The sequence below is a fragment of the Paralichthys olivaceus genome, chromosome 12 (assembly GCF_024713975.1).
Source record: "Paralichthys olivaceus isolate ysfri-2021 chromosome 12, ASM2471397v2, whole genome shotgun sequence".
Lineage (NCBI taxonomy): Eukaryota > Metazoa > Chordata > Actinopteri > Pleuronectiformes > Paralichthyidae > Paralichthys > Paralichthys olivaceus.
Window position 1 is genome coordinate 8,637,471 of NC_091104.1, and position 13,593 is coordinate 8,651,063.

A 13,593-nucleotide genomic window follows, 5' to 3' on the forward strand; every position below is an offset into this window, starting at 1 on the left:
ACACCAAGATTTCCAGCTTCCTTCCTGTCTCCAGAAACGGTTACTTCAGTTTTATCTGTGTTCACTGCACTTGAAGAAGAAAAAGATTTATTACAATAAAAGTGTGTATGAGGGATAAATATATTTTTTTATAGAATAGTACAGTGATTTTTTTTTTGATAATTCTGAATAATCTGCCTGTATCAGGTTTTGAGCTGAATCAAAGCTTCATCACATGCAGAGCCACCAAAACAACTCGGACAACAGAGCAAAGTCCCTCTATTGGCTGCACTGAAACCTGGCATCCCTCAGCTGACAGGTCCAAAGGTCACACATCCGACATTGGTGCTTAAGATAAAAAAAATGTTTAGGTCAAAAACTGAGAATCAAGGTCCAAAACAGCTAAACAGGAGTGAATCTGTTCCATGTAGGGGTTTGGAAAAGCATCACAAGGATAGAAGATAATACAAATATTCGACTGTGTTTGGGTTTGTACCTTTACATACATTCAGTTCCCCCCCCCCCCCCTCTGGCTGCACAGCTGCATGGATGAACAGTTTAATCTGAGGAGGAGATTATTTGGGTGTGTTGCGTTATCAATGCCAACAAGTGTCCCCTTGCCAAATGCATAATTTAAATAGTTCCATCACAAACGTATAAAAACTTTTGTTGAAATAACCAGAAGTAAAATTACAGATCAGATGCTTTATAATTTAGAAATATTTCACATCAAGTACAAAGGTTTTGCCACATAACCACACACTGAATGCATTTCAGATTTCAGACCGATGAGGTGAATTCAAGAGAAAGTGAATCATTTACAATTCATACAGCTTCTGGTTTTTTGAGAACTCCAGATGGGAGTTTATTGATTTTGGTCCCAGACTGAAGAATTTAAAGAATCCTTCAGCTGAAATGACAAAGCAATTGTTGCATAATTATAAAATTATCTTTACAGCACATTTCAAAACAACTGTTACAAAGTGTTTGACACAGACAGAGACGAAAAAATTATCGAAATTCAAGAGTGAAAAAATAAACTTTAAAGGCAAAGAAGACGCAAAACACACTGAAAAGAGAAGAACAAAAGGGACACATACAAACCTTTATGTAAAAGTCATTGTAAAAGTGAGTTTTCCGAGTTCCTCAGATAAACTCATCCAGACAGTTAGGGCTCCGTCAGCAGAGGCCCTGTCCCCCTTTGTCTTCAGCCTGACTGAGGAATATTTGGCGGGGCTTTATCTCAAGCTGTGGGCTGGTCAGGACTGATTTAGTAGCTCAGCAGACCAAAGCCATGCAAGCGCTATGTTTTAAAATCAACTCTAAAACAAAGACAGCCATTGACAGAAAGCTTGAACCACACTTGGATGTTTTGATTTAAAACCTGGTGAGTTTTCTGGATCATGGTTTTGATTGACATCAGCATAAAGAACAAGTGCAAGTGATACGAAAACAAGCTGAGCAGCAGCAGTGTTTCCGTCCGTTATGTACTTGTTCGTCTTCAGCTGTAATCAACCTCTTCCCTTGTAAGTACACTCAGCCAAATACACTCATTGCCCTTGAGTTCTAGATTTCTCTTTGCTGGCACACACACACACCCACACACAAACATTCCAGCAACTGCTCTGAGAAAACAGCCACTGGTATAATTCTAAGCCTGTAAAAAAAAAAAAAGTGGCCCTGCAGCAGGATGGTGTGTCAGCGAGGAATTCAATTCAGTTCTGTTGAATTTAAATACATTAGAAATCATCTTAAAGAGGCAGCTGATATCACAGGTAAAGAAAACATCCTGCTCTCACACCTCAAACACAAGTCAGGTTAAACACAGTGGGCACAGACAGACTGTGGAGCCCCCTAACTGCAGAACTACTGCAGTGAATGAGTATTATCCAATATTTATCCATATTCATTACGTTTTAATTGTCTAATATATGATTGTTTGATTAAAATACAGAAACAACTTTTAATATTGATATTACAGAAAATTTGAAAATATTTCATATGTTGTGTAATAGTTTTGTACATTTGTGTGTGTGAATTAAACAACATTATAGATTTTGGATGAATGGAAGCAAAGCCACAGTGGAGCAGCCTTACGTGACATATATCTTTACCACTTTTACAGACGTCCAGTCACATTCCATCGGATCAGTGGAGGACAAACTAAAGGAGGCCGATCTTAGAACGGCGATGCAGTTATTTCCCCTGTATGTCAGGGTCAGGCCTCCACAGCCACCAGATGTTTACCACCAACCCAGCTGCTTTCTCTCTCTCTCTCTCTCTCTCTGTCTCCCCCTTCTCTCTCCCCGTCTCTCCCTCTCAGATTTTTTCTCTTCTCCAAAGCCCTTTAAAGCAAGTCCTCCCTGTAATCATGCACACTCAGTTCAGCACAGGTCTTTGAAGTAAGTGGAATATGTCCAGCCATATGATAGTGTGCACTGTATATTCTTGTAGTGCAGAGAAAAGAAGAGAAAGCGGAATAAGTGTGGTTTTCTAGATGTTAATTACGCCCTCGCTCCACTCTGACTTGCATGTGTGTGTGTGTGTGTGTGTGTATGTGTTTCTTTATAAAGTTGTGTGCATGTTGTGTCTACATAAGAGCGTGTGTGCATATGTTCACTAGAAAGTGGAATGAAACGCTAGATATGCAGGTGACTGATGATAACGGATGTCTGGCCGGAGAGAAAAGGTGGATGGAATTTGGTGGGGTGTGTGTGTGTGTGTGTGTGTGTGTGTGTGTGTGTGTGTGTGAGGTTCTTCCTCCAGTAGATGTATTTGGCTCATCATGAGTTCAAAGATCTGAGCACACCAACAAGAGCAGACGTGCCTCTCTTTTCTTTATCTCTGTCTCCGTCTCTCTCTTTCTCTCCTCTCTCCCGTCTGTTTGTCAACGTCTCTCGACCCCCTTTTCTCTTTTTTCTTCGAGTTCTGCAAGGCAGCTGGTTGGACCATCAAACACTTTGCCTGTTTCTGTGGTGTGTCTGTGCATGTTTGTATGTGCATGTCGTCAATTGCATTTCATTGGAATAGATAGGGGCTTATATGTGTGTAGACCATAGGTGCAGACGTGTGTTGTCTGAAAAGAGACATGAAAAGAAAATGGATGTGGGAAGAAGAATACAATTACAGTTGTATATATATACAAGATACAGTACAGTAGTAAAATGCACTGAATTCATTATGTTCCTCTGTAATAGTTTAAGTAAGTTGCACATTTTAAGGAACACATACTTTTTCCCATGAACATTAGAGTTTCAGTTTATAAACTTACACTGTAAATGAAAAAGTCGTACTATTATGATTTCAATTTTATATTAATTTTATTCTTGATTAAAGCTACACTGTAAGAACTGCAGTTTTCTCCCTTTGGCGCCCCCCAGTGGTAAAGTGAAGAAAATAACATTGTGGCAAAAATTACAAATATGCTTTGGTCACCTGACAAGACAATGTCAAATCCTATTATACAGAATTGGGGACGTGGTTGAAAAACTAGGAAGTAGTTGGAAAAACTCTAAAGAACTATTTTCAACGGAAAGTTGCTAGCATGCTCAAAACCTTGCTAAATGTCGCTAGGTCACAGAATTTGCTGATATGTATATTTCATATCATGTTTTCATTCTGCTTTGCGTCAGAATGTTCCACCCTGTTAATTCCCATAAATCATTATGAGATATTACACCCAAATCACAAAGAGTGCATCATATTAACAGACCTCAAGATATTTTACTGTAAAAGTGAAATCTTTGAGGTGGTGGTGGCAGAGCCAACATCAACAATGTAGCAGGATTAATTATCTGGGGTCCTTGGACTGATGTATTCAATCCCACAACAATGCATCTAATACAGCAGTTGTTGAGATATTTCACCACAGCCACAAGAAATGAAGCTCAGGCTGGAAATAAGAGCAAAGTCAGGGGATTATAAGAGTCAGTATAATTTATCCTCTGGGTGTCATGCATGTCGGCACAAAATTCCAAGGCAATCCATCCAGTAATTATTTCAGTCTGGGCCAAAGTGCTGAACTGACCAACCATCTGAGAAACATTGCCGTCGCTGGAGCTGCACCTCGAGCACGGCTCAAGAGTCTGCAGGTAGCGACTTTACATATCTGCTACTGATATTTAATATTTTATTTGGCATTGATCTGGTATCTCTGGTATGTCTGGAACAGGCGGGACACCTGATTCAAAATCCCTCTGTGCTCCAGCTCGTCTCTTCGTCTCTCTTTGATAAGATGAATTGCTTCCAGTTGCTTCCTCTCTCGCACTTTTCCGGACTTTTCCAGCCAGCTTCATCCAAAGCACATGTTTCTGGAATCACTAGTTTGTCTGGGACGAGCAAGAAACTCCACATAATTTAAGTCCCTCAGGTTCCAGAGCACTTCACCCTGTCGCTGCTCCCCGCTCTTTGATAAGATGAATCTGTTTCCAGTTGTTTCCATGCTACTTTTTTGGGGAGGGGGTTTAAAGTCAGCAGCCTTATCTAAAGCTCTGCGCTCAGGACAGATCTATGTTTTCTAACATAAATCATGTCATGTGTTCCTACTGAGACAACACCTTCCAATCCTGACATCCCATCCTGTGACATCATGGTTGCCGGGTCACACCACCACCACCACCGCCATCACCATTGGGTGGTGGGTGTGGGCAATCATGGCAGTGGAATGTCCGTGACTCAAGGAGGTGGGGAGGTGGGAGGGCGATCTGGCTGGCTGATGACTTTGTCCCTGACATTTGAGGAAAACAAGCAGAGTGCCATTTCAAACAATGACCAGTCAACTCTGACCTTCGAGTGGAGGCAAATTGCTCAAGTACAAATCACAACATGGTGGAATGCCAACTATTACACCACTCAGGACAACCATTACATTCAGAGCAAACCGCAACAAAAAAACCTGGCAACAATCATGTTTGGTTTGCTTTGAGTTTCTAAACATGAACACTTGGACATGAGTGAGATAAGAACCAAGGTGCGGATACCCAACCTGATCCAATCGAGATCCAGTGGGACCCTCCAGGCTTGTGTTTGGTTCAGGTTCCGTGCAAGTGACTGTGGGAAAACATCAGGCTCAGGTCGGGTTCGGACTCAAAAACTGTAATGCCTGCCGGGTTCGGTTCAGATGCTTTTCTCTGGGGCTTGGATGGGTTTGGACAGAAAATTGCCTCCCAGGCTGCACTCTAATAAGAGCTACCTAATATTGCAGAAATAACGTTTAAGAAAAATGTACTTGACTTGTATTTTGACTTTCTAGTTTGGTCGATGTGGTCGTTGTCATGTTGTTCATCTCATCTATGACTGAGGACAGTGAGGAAAAAAGAGAGAGCGGATGAAGACAAATGGTACAATTGAAAAGGTTAGTAATGCCAGATGGTACCACTTGGCCCCTGCTGGGCTAAGACCACTGGAGGTCACTGCTAGAAAGCAGCCTGGGAGTGTATCCAGTGGTAACAACTCCAAAGCTGGAATGGTTGCACAGAGATCCAGGCTACACAGTCATATAATAGCACATATTGGCACATTAACTGCAATGGTGTTGCAACCAGCACCATGTTCCCCAGCTGGGAAAACAGAGGCAAACAGGCTCCACATGGAAAGTTACACAACTGAAATGTTACGACATGACAATGCAATAAGACAAATGACGTCACTGAATCCGATCAGCTCCAGGCACTGATTGATTCTATCGTCATCATGATCAGTTGTGGTTTTCTTGGGAAACTCCTGAACATGTTTTCTGGGGAACAATAAACAATGTGCCACACTCACCAGGGACTTCCTGTGTTGGCCCATGTTTGTCATGACAACAGTGACGCCAGTCACAGTGATTCAGTACAGAGCTGCTTGCATCATGTATGCCAGTCGCAGTCCAAGCCATGTGGGTCTGAGAGCTATGAAGTGAACCAGCATCAATTCATTTCCTGTCTTCGAAGAGAAAACAAGCTCAGCTGTTTAAAAATCCACAGCAGATAATTGAAGTCTGAAGTTGTGCTTAATGCTGGTCAGAAAAAAAGAGAAGAGATGTTTTTATTAGGTGTATAAGCTGCCAGGTAAAAAGGTCAGAGCCTCAGACACTCAGCAGATTCAAAGACAATAAAGTACACACTACTGAACACTGGCACATACAAACACACTTACAGGACATGGTGTGTGTACACAAGGAGGGATTGATGACGTACATACACTGTGTGTGTGTTTGTGTGTGTGAGAGACAGGTGGCGAGCAGCCATAAAGAATTTCCCAGGAGAATTAATATTCTTGAAACATCTTTATTTAAACTTTTGAACTTCAGACAAAAGCAACAAATAACATGGAACAGGACAAATAAAAGAAAGAAAGAAAGTGAGAAAGAAAGAAAGAAAGAAAGACAAAGTGATGAAGAGAAAGAAAACCATGCCAATATTGTAACCCTCTGGATTCGCGTTACATCTCTCTGCACAGAGGAAGTACACAAAATAGAAGTCTCTTCTCTACGTCTCAGCAGAGATATAGTTTCAAAGTAAAAGTCCCACATGGCTTCTCTCCTCCCCGATGCTGCACATGTGAGCATCAGGACACTTTGCATAGAGCCAGGAAGACGTCCCATCACCTTCAACGTCTGGTTGAAAACGTCTCCACGAGTGTGTCTGTGACCACAGCAGTGAAGCATCAGTCTCAGAGGTTCTCTATATGACACGTTATCTCATATATTTTGATTGTCAGGTGGTCGGAGCTTCAGAGGACCCCCCTCCCCCCACTGAAATCCACTGTGGATCCAACACACAAACATACACACATCTAACATAATTTACCCCCCCGCCCCACGAGCCACACAGTGGCACAGCAATACAAGCCATCAACATAGAAAAGAAAAGAAAACAGCCATTGTATGTATAATGGCTCATTATCACTGTTATTATAATAATAATATAGTTTAATACAGTCAGGCACATTTACAATGGCTGTGGAGCAGAGGAGGGAAACTCAAGGTCATCCACGAGCTCTTTCTCCCTTTCAGTTGCAACTATCACATGGTGTGCGTACGAGTGTGTCTGCGTACATTACATACACACATAAAACACAGGAACATCATCACCATGGCAACGACTAGGACATATAAACTGAGAGCAACAGATCACACGTCCCTAAAACACGCTCAATCAGTGATGTATAAGCCAAGACACGCTCTGAACTATTGCAGTGAGGGCAGTGTACACACATGCACCTGCACAGTAAATAACAAGAGGTGAAGGATCGGTTCAATCAAATTAATGGATTCAATTTGCATTTTAACATAAATCTATCGCTGAGGATTTCTGTCCCCCTCTCGGTACAATGGTGAGCGAGTGGGATTTCATGTGGAAAGCATGAAAAAACGAAATTACATTTCAGAAATTCAACAGCATCACGTCCTGTCAGACGCGGTGTCCCGTTACTGTCCACAAACCTCAGTTTCCTCGATAGAAAGCAGCTCCTAGTGGAAACTGTTCAAAGTGTGTTGTGTGGTTTGTTTTAGCATAACAGGGGCACTGCTTCAGAGAGGCTGCCGTTAAACATTGATGTTGTTTTTCCTATGTTTCCTATATAAGATGGAGGCTGGACTGATATCTTTTTTTTTCTCATTTGGAGGCATCCTCAGGGGTGTGTGTGTTACAGGGAAAATGTAAATAACATCGACTTCCAGGCAGAAAAATTGCATTTTTGGCATAAACGACAGAGACAAATGAAATAGTTACCAGATAAAATACATACCATGTGCTGGACAAATGCATGAGATGGACAGGAACGGCTCACAGTTCTTATTATGTGCATATATATAATTACAAATGTTACAGGTGGAAATGTGTGGGCAACTCTACCAGAGAGTTTGATTATGTCTGTCGAGACGCCTCACTCTCTCGTCTCTCCCTCTGCCCTGCTGAAGCTCAGCGGCCGGAACATGACGGTCCGAGCAGTCGGAGACATTTTTTCCAGGGTTAAGAGACGACTTCAAAGCGAGTCCAGAGGTGGGGCGCCGATAATGCCTCTCTAAGAATAGAGCAGCTCAGGCTGTGCAGTGAACTGAGCTCCCTCTTGGCAAGGTTGAGCCAGTCATTACGTGCCGTGCACGACGAGCAATGACGTGCAGTAACGCGGGCCGGCCACAGAGAGGTGCTGCTGCAACCTGTCGGACGGGTTTTACGTGAGTCCTCCCTGAAGAGAACAGAGGTTTTAACGACTTCCTCTACGAGAAAAAACAGTGACGGGCGAGATGCTCGGGCAGCCGGTCTCTGATGGCAGTGTCTGTCTGTGTGTGGTAGAACTGAGCAGCTGACTGTTGTGACTGTGGGGTTTTGGAAGGCGATGCATATCACTATCCTTATCTGCAGTGTCTCCGTGTGCACGTTTGCCAACTCCAACCGTCTATTTGTGGTACAGTGTCAGTCCGCCCTCAGCAGAGCATTGACTGAGATTGCAAGTGATTGTCGTCTGGCAGGATTGTCAGTGGAGAATTCACAATTACATTATTTTACAGTGAAGGTTTGCTTAGAGCTTATTTCTCCCACCATCGCTGGCTTTGTTCTCTCGGAGGCAGTGACATTGTTTCCTGCATGAATACAGGTGCATTATTTTTGCACCGGACATAGAACAGTACTGGTTTACAGTCACACACACAACAAAACTGACGAGTCCGTTCTGAGGAACACTCCAGAGTCATCGTACGACAGATGCCAGAATCATTTTACATCCATTTGCATCTTTCGGTCCATCCATCCTGAGGGGAACGTCTGTCACTCGCTCCCCATCTGTTTTCCAGGATGTACGGCCCAGGAATTCCAGGGACAAAGTTTCTATGCTGTCAAATCTGATATCACCAGTTTTTCCATTTTATTCCCAATCTCTCCGGGGACCTGAAGCTCCTCAGATTCATAGTCGTCGTCAAAAGACCTGGAACAAACACACACAGTTGAACTGGTTGTGGCTGCAAATACGTTATACTTTTATTTTCTCTGCCCTCCATGCTCTGTAAATAATCCTCAGTTCATTGTCATACAAGCAAAAACACATTTGCGTGTGTGTTGTACCCCTCATGTAGCTGTTCGTTTGCAGTCTCCTCCGCCACCAGTATCTCGTACTCCTCCGAGGCGTATTTATCCCAGTCACATGGCTCCGGACCTTCACTGTCAATGTCCTGCAACATAACATCCACAACACAAACATGAGGCAATGAAGACAAAAACACAAGAGGTAAGAGAAGTTAAATACGTGAGAATGAGAAGATGCTCATAATTCTGGGAACCCGAAACCAGTATCCCATCGTTATCTAATGCTAATGAAGAAGGTAAATGCCCCAATTAATGTCTGATACTGTTTGATGCTGATTGACATTCACTCTCACATTGACCAGTCACCAGTTAACACACAGTAACATGCATGTCTGTGGACTGTGGGAGGAAGCTGGAGTTACCAGAGAAGAACATGCAAACCTAACCGTCTGCTTCAAGATAACTGTGTTGCAGATTCACACCTTTTGCACAGCAAACGGGTCTCTCTGTTCATGGTCCAGGTATTTCTCCAGGTTGAAGAAGGTGTCAAAGAATATGTAGGCCATCCTGCAGCGCTTCAGATCACTCAGAGTTATCTTACCTGGAGAACACAAACAGGTGGTTATGTTATGTTCAGATAGGGGGATAAAAAAGACGCAATAAAAGATAACATGATTATAAAAGGGATAGAATAGACAACCTGAGCTCTCAGGTTTGACCAGGTCAAGCATCTGGCAGAGCAAATCCTGGAAGGGCAGAGGTTCGATGCCCATTCTTTCCATCCTCTCACACTGCTCCTCGTAGAAATACTCCAACTCAAACATGGACAGGACACCGTCGCCATCTGCGTCCATGCACCGGAACCAGTACTCGATACTAAAGAGAGAAATGAAGTAAAGTTACAACACAAGTAAGATTTAAAAACGCACAAACACCTGCTCAGTCACACAGAACGGAGCGACTGTTACCTGGTGGGATTCTTCTTGTCTTCTTCAGATATGAGGAACCAGACAAACTCGGCGTAGCTCATCCTGCCTTCTCTCTGCACCGCATTACCCCTGAAAACAAGGAAGAGAGACATTCACATTTAGTGCTGCCATTACGGTGAAGTAATCAGCTAGTCTGTGTTTTCTTTGTTTCCACGTACCGAGTGACGGCGCCTGAGAACAATCTCTCAATGATTCTGCTCGAGGATGCTGCCAGAAGAGAGAACGAGGCGTCAGCACTAAATACATACTAAATACGCAAATGTGATTTTGTTCAAATACACAGAGACAAGTACAAGCACAAGTACAGTAGTCACTTGTGTAAGTAGTGACTCACATCAGTGAATGATACTTTGGCTGAGTGGTCATATAATGCAGTTAACAGTTTAATGCTGTTTCACATTTGAAAGCATGAAAATGCTGCGTCGAGGACAAACAGCTGCTGTTATTTGCACCAGTGCTTGTGGAGGCCAGACAAATGGAAAATAAGCAAAACCAAAGTTTGTCTGCTTCGAATTCTGGATCTTTACTGGAAATCCAACTCATATTAAATCAGCGTATTAAAAAAAAGTTTATACACTTCTTGTCATTTACCATAAATTTCATGTTTTGGAATCAAATTTTCCTTTTTCCCCTCAAGGTCTGATTTCTTTCTTTAAAGTGTTTTATAGAAAAGTCCCCAATGCATCTGGCATCGATGAATTTCAGTTCAACAAATCCTCGGCTCAAGTTGTTCATACCGTGGTCGTTGTATCTCGACAGGTCTTTGGGGTCGATGTAGAGGTCGTGGTCTGTGTCCAGCTCCCAAAACTTGCAGTAGATGACGTAGAAGTGCTCGTAGGAGAAGTAGTCTGTGATCTGGTTGATGTCGTCCTCCTCCTCCAGCAGGGCCAGGGTCTGGAGGAAGTTGCTCCGGCGCAGCTCAATCATGTTGATACGTCCCGTCCACGAACGGTTCACCACGTAGAATATCCGCTGGATCACCTGCATGAGTGCATTTTACAGGAGGCAACCAAATTAACTTCAGATAAAAAATGCCTGAAAGATCATGAATCTAAGTTTGGCTTGTGAATTGATCCATCTGATGTCAGATGTTTGGTTTAGTTCAGTTGGTTTTAACCAGTTTAAAAACGGAGCTGGACCGACCAACAACGCTCCACAACTGATACTTTTGTCTGGTCTGCACTTCCTGTCCCTGACATACAACACTTAAACTCAGTACAGAGCAGATTAGCGCCTATTTCCTGGTACCCAGACCTCCCTGGGCTACTAATGCCTCCTACAGTAGTGGGTCAGCAGGCCCAGACTGGAGGAAGTGTCTTAATATGGACATGCCAGAGGCCGAGGCCCCTGCTGCAGCTGCAGTGGGCTGTAGGGGGCATCAGTGTTTCCGTGATGTCACTTCACACTGACAACCACAGCACGGCCTCCTCTGCTCCTCTACACCTCTGCTCCTCTACACCTCTGCTCCTCTACACCTCTGCTCCTCTACACCTCTGCTCCTCTACACCTCTGCTCCTCTACACATCAAACCCTCAACCAACTGTCCCCATCCACACATATTCACACACACAGGAGGTTATTGTTTTTGAATACTGACCTGATGATTTTATGTCTGTAATCAGGTAAGTTGGATTTATTTAAACCATTCTATACATGTTGGAAAGTTTAATCTTCATTATTATATTTTTAAACCAATCAATTAAATGAAACATCTGTAAAATCAGTCATTTGTAAAGCTAAAGCTGTTAAATATACATAGAAAAGTAAAAGATACAATAAACAAATGAAATGAAATAAAACATTTAAAGCTACTATCATTTTTTATGCCAGTTACCGTTGTGATGTAGCGGGAATGGAATTCAGGAGCATCCTTCAGAAAGGTGAGTCCAGGGTGAGTATCCACTATGTCCTAATCAGACCGAGACAAACAGGAAGGAGCAGAAAAATCTGAATTTAGACTGAATATTAGAAGTCAGAGAGAAAACTACAGAATCAACGTTGATGTGACATTTACCTGCAGCAGAGGAATGAAATCCTCCTGCTCCAGGTAGTTACAGCCAGGTTTGGCCAGCAGGTAAATAAACCTTGATGCATCGTCATGGCAACTGTGCAACAACCTGCAGGAGAGGAGAGGAAGAGGAGGCAAGAGGAGAAAGTCAAGAAAATAAAAGACGATAAAGGAGACAATTTCACAACCTGATGACAGACAAAACAATAATGACAATGAAAAGTCAGATGAAGATGACGCCTGTCTTACTTCCTCCAGGTTGCAATGAAGGAGTGGACCGAGACGAATCCCGTCCTCTCGCCTCCTGCAGCGTAGAACATGGGTGACTTCCAGTAGAGAGGACACCCACAAGCCTGAGCACAGACACAAGTAACAAAACCATTAATTAAACTTCAAGAATGATTGTGTGCTGGACATCAGGAGTGTGTTTCCTACGATTAGTGATGACACTGCTAAGAAAGGAGTGGGACCGTGTGTGCAGTGATTAGTAGAAAAAAGAAAACGTTCCTGGAAATTCCTGCTGTTTAGCAGATGAAGAGTCTGATGTTAACAAGTAAATATTGAGATTGGAGATGTTATTCAGACATTATAACATCTGCTGTTCAACTTTCTACCTTTGCGATCTTTCCCATCTCATATATGTCCGCCTTCTCCTCCTCGAACTCTGTGAAGGCCGTCTCAATGGCAGCGATGGCCGAGTCGTGGTTGGCAGCCGGGCCCAGGGCAGGGAGCCCACGGGGGTAGTAGAACCTGGGAATGTTGACGGCGGGGGGAGGAGGGGTGATGATCACCGGAGACGAAGGAGGGCTGGGCGAGCGCGGCGTTGGGGTCGGTGTGGCCGGGGCTGTGGCGGGGGCTGGCGGTGGCGTGCCTGGTTTGGACTGGACCTGAAAAGAGAGGAGGGAGGTCAGGTGTGGGGGTGGAGGGGCAGAGCCCGGGCTGATTACCTGATCACACCTCATCATATTTTCTTGCTTTAAATAAAAATGTATTTACTTTCATTTGTGAACTGAATCTTAAATGAAAGATAGAAACTATTCCTGCAATTTTAACGACAGACACATGACACCACAATCCAGGAATGTTTGACACCACTTATCTCGCTCTGCATTTTGAGAACCGAGACCACACTTGCACCAATTTAACATGAATTCTTAAAGTGCAGGAAAGTCCATAATTTTCTCACTTTAAGAGCTAACTTTCCCCAGAGGAGTTGACAACAAGACTCGACTTCACTTCATGAGGATAATGCACTGATGTGAGGAATGTGCCGGAGACTCTGAGTGAGTCGTTAACACACAGCGGACAAACGGAGAGAGGTGTTACAGTCCGTGAGTCAAAGTTAGTCCACGCTTAACAACTGATTTGAAACTGTGGCAAGAAAAAAAGCAGTAATCTAATCCGTCCCGATCTCACTCAATAGTATTGCTGCATGAAGAACACACACACATAAATATCAAATGTTTAATGAGTGATTTTATCCCCACACTTTATACTATTCTACTACTATTATCTGAATTTAATTATCTAATTATCTAACCTGTAACTCTAATTCGTACTAATTTCATCCACCACCATGCAGAGTAATCTTCGATCAACCAAGAGAAACAGAGGG

General features: G+C 43.2%; 1 protein-coding gene across 3 annotated transcripts in view; it reads right to left on the reverse strand.

Moving 5' to 3' along the window:
• Positions 1-6,229: 6,229 nt before the first annotated feature.
• ppp2r3a (protein phosphatase 2, regulatory subunit B'', alpha) overlaps positions 6,230-13,593 on the reverse strand; it is a 52,568-nt gene continuing 45,204 nt past the window's right edge. For all 3 annotated transcript variants that reach the window (XM_069535650.1, XM_069535649.1, XM_020098171.2), the window contains 11 exons: positions 12,593-12,865; positions 12,228-12,331; positions 11,985-12,087; positions 11,805-11,879; positions 10,708-10,951; positions 10,129-10,177; positions 9,950-10,039; positions 9,682-9,857; positions 9,464-9,582; positions 9,021-9,127; positions 6,230-8,883 (listed from right to left, as the gene is read on the reverse strand). In XM_069535650.1, the coding sequence (XP_069391751.1) occupies positions 8,787-8,883; positions 9,021-9,127; positions 9,464-9,582; positions 9,682-9,857; positions 9,950-10,039; positions 10,129-10,177; positions 10,708-10,951; positions 11,805-11,879; positions 11,985-12,087; positions 12,228-12,331; positions 12,593-12,865 (1,437 nt within the window). In that variant the 3' untranslated portion in view covers positions 6,230-8,786. The remainder of the gene's footprint in view (positions 8,884-9,020; positions 9,128-9,463; positions 9,583-9,681; positions 9,858-9,949; positions 10,040-10,128; positions 10,178-10,707; positions 10,952-11,804; positions 11,880-11,984; positions 12,088-12,227; positions 12,332-12,592; positions 12,866-13,593) is intronic.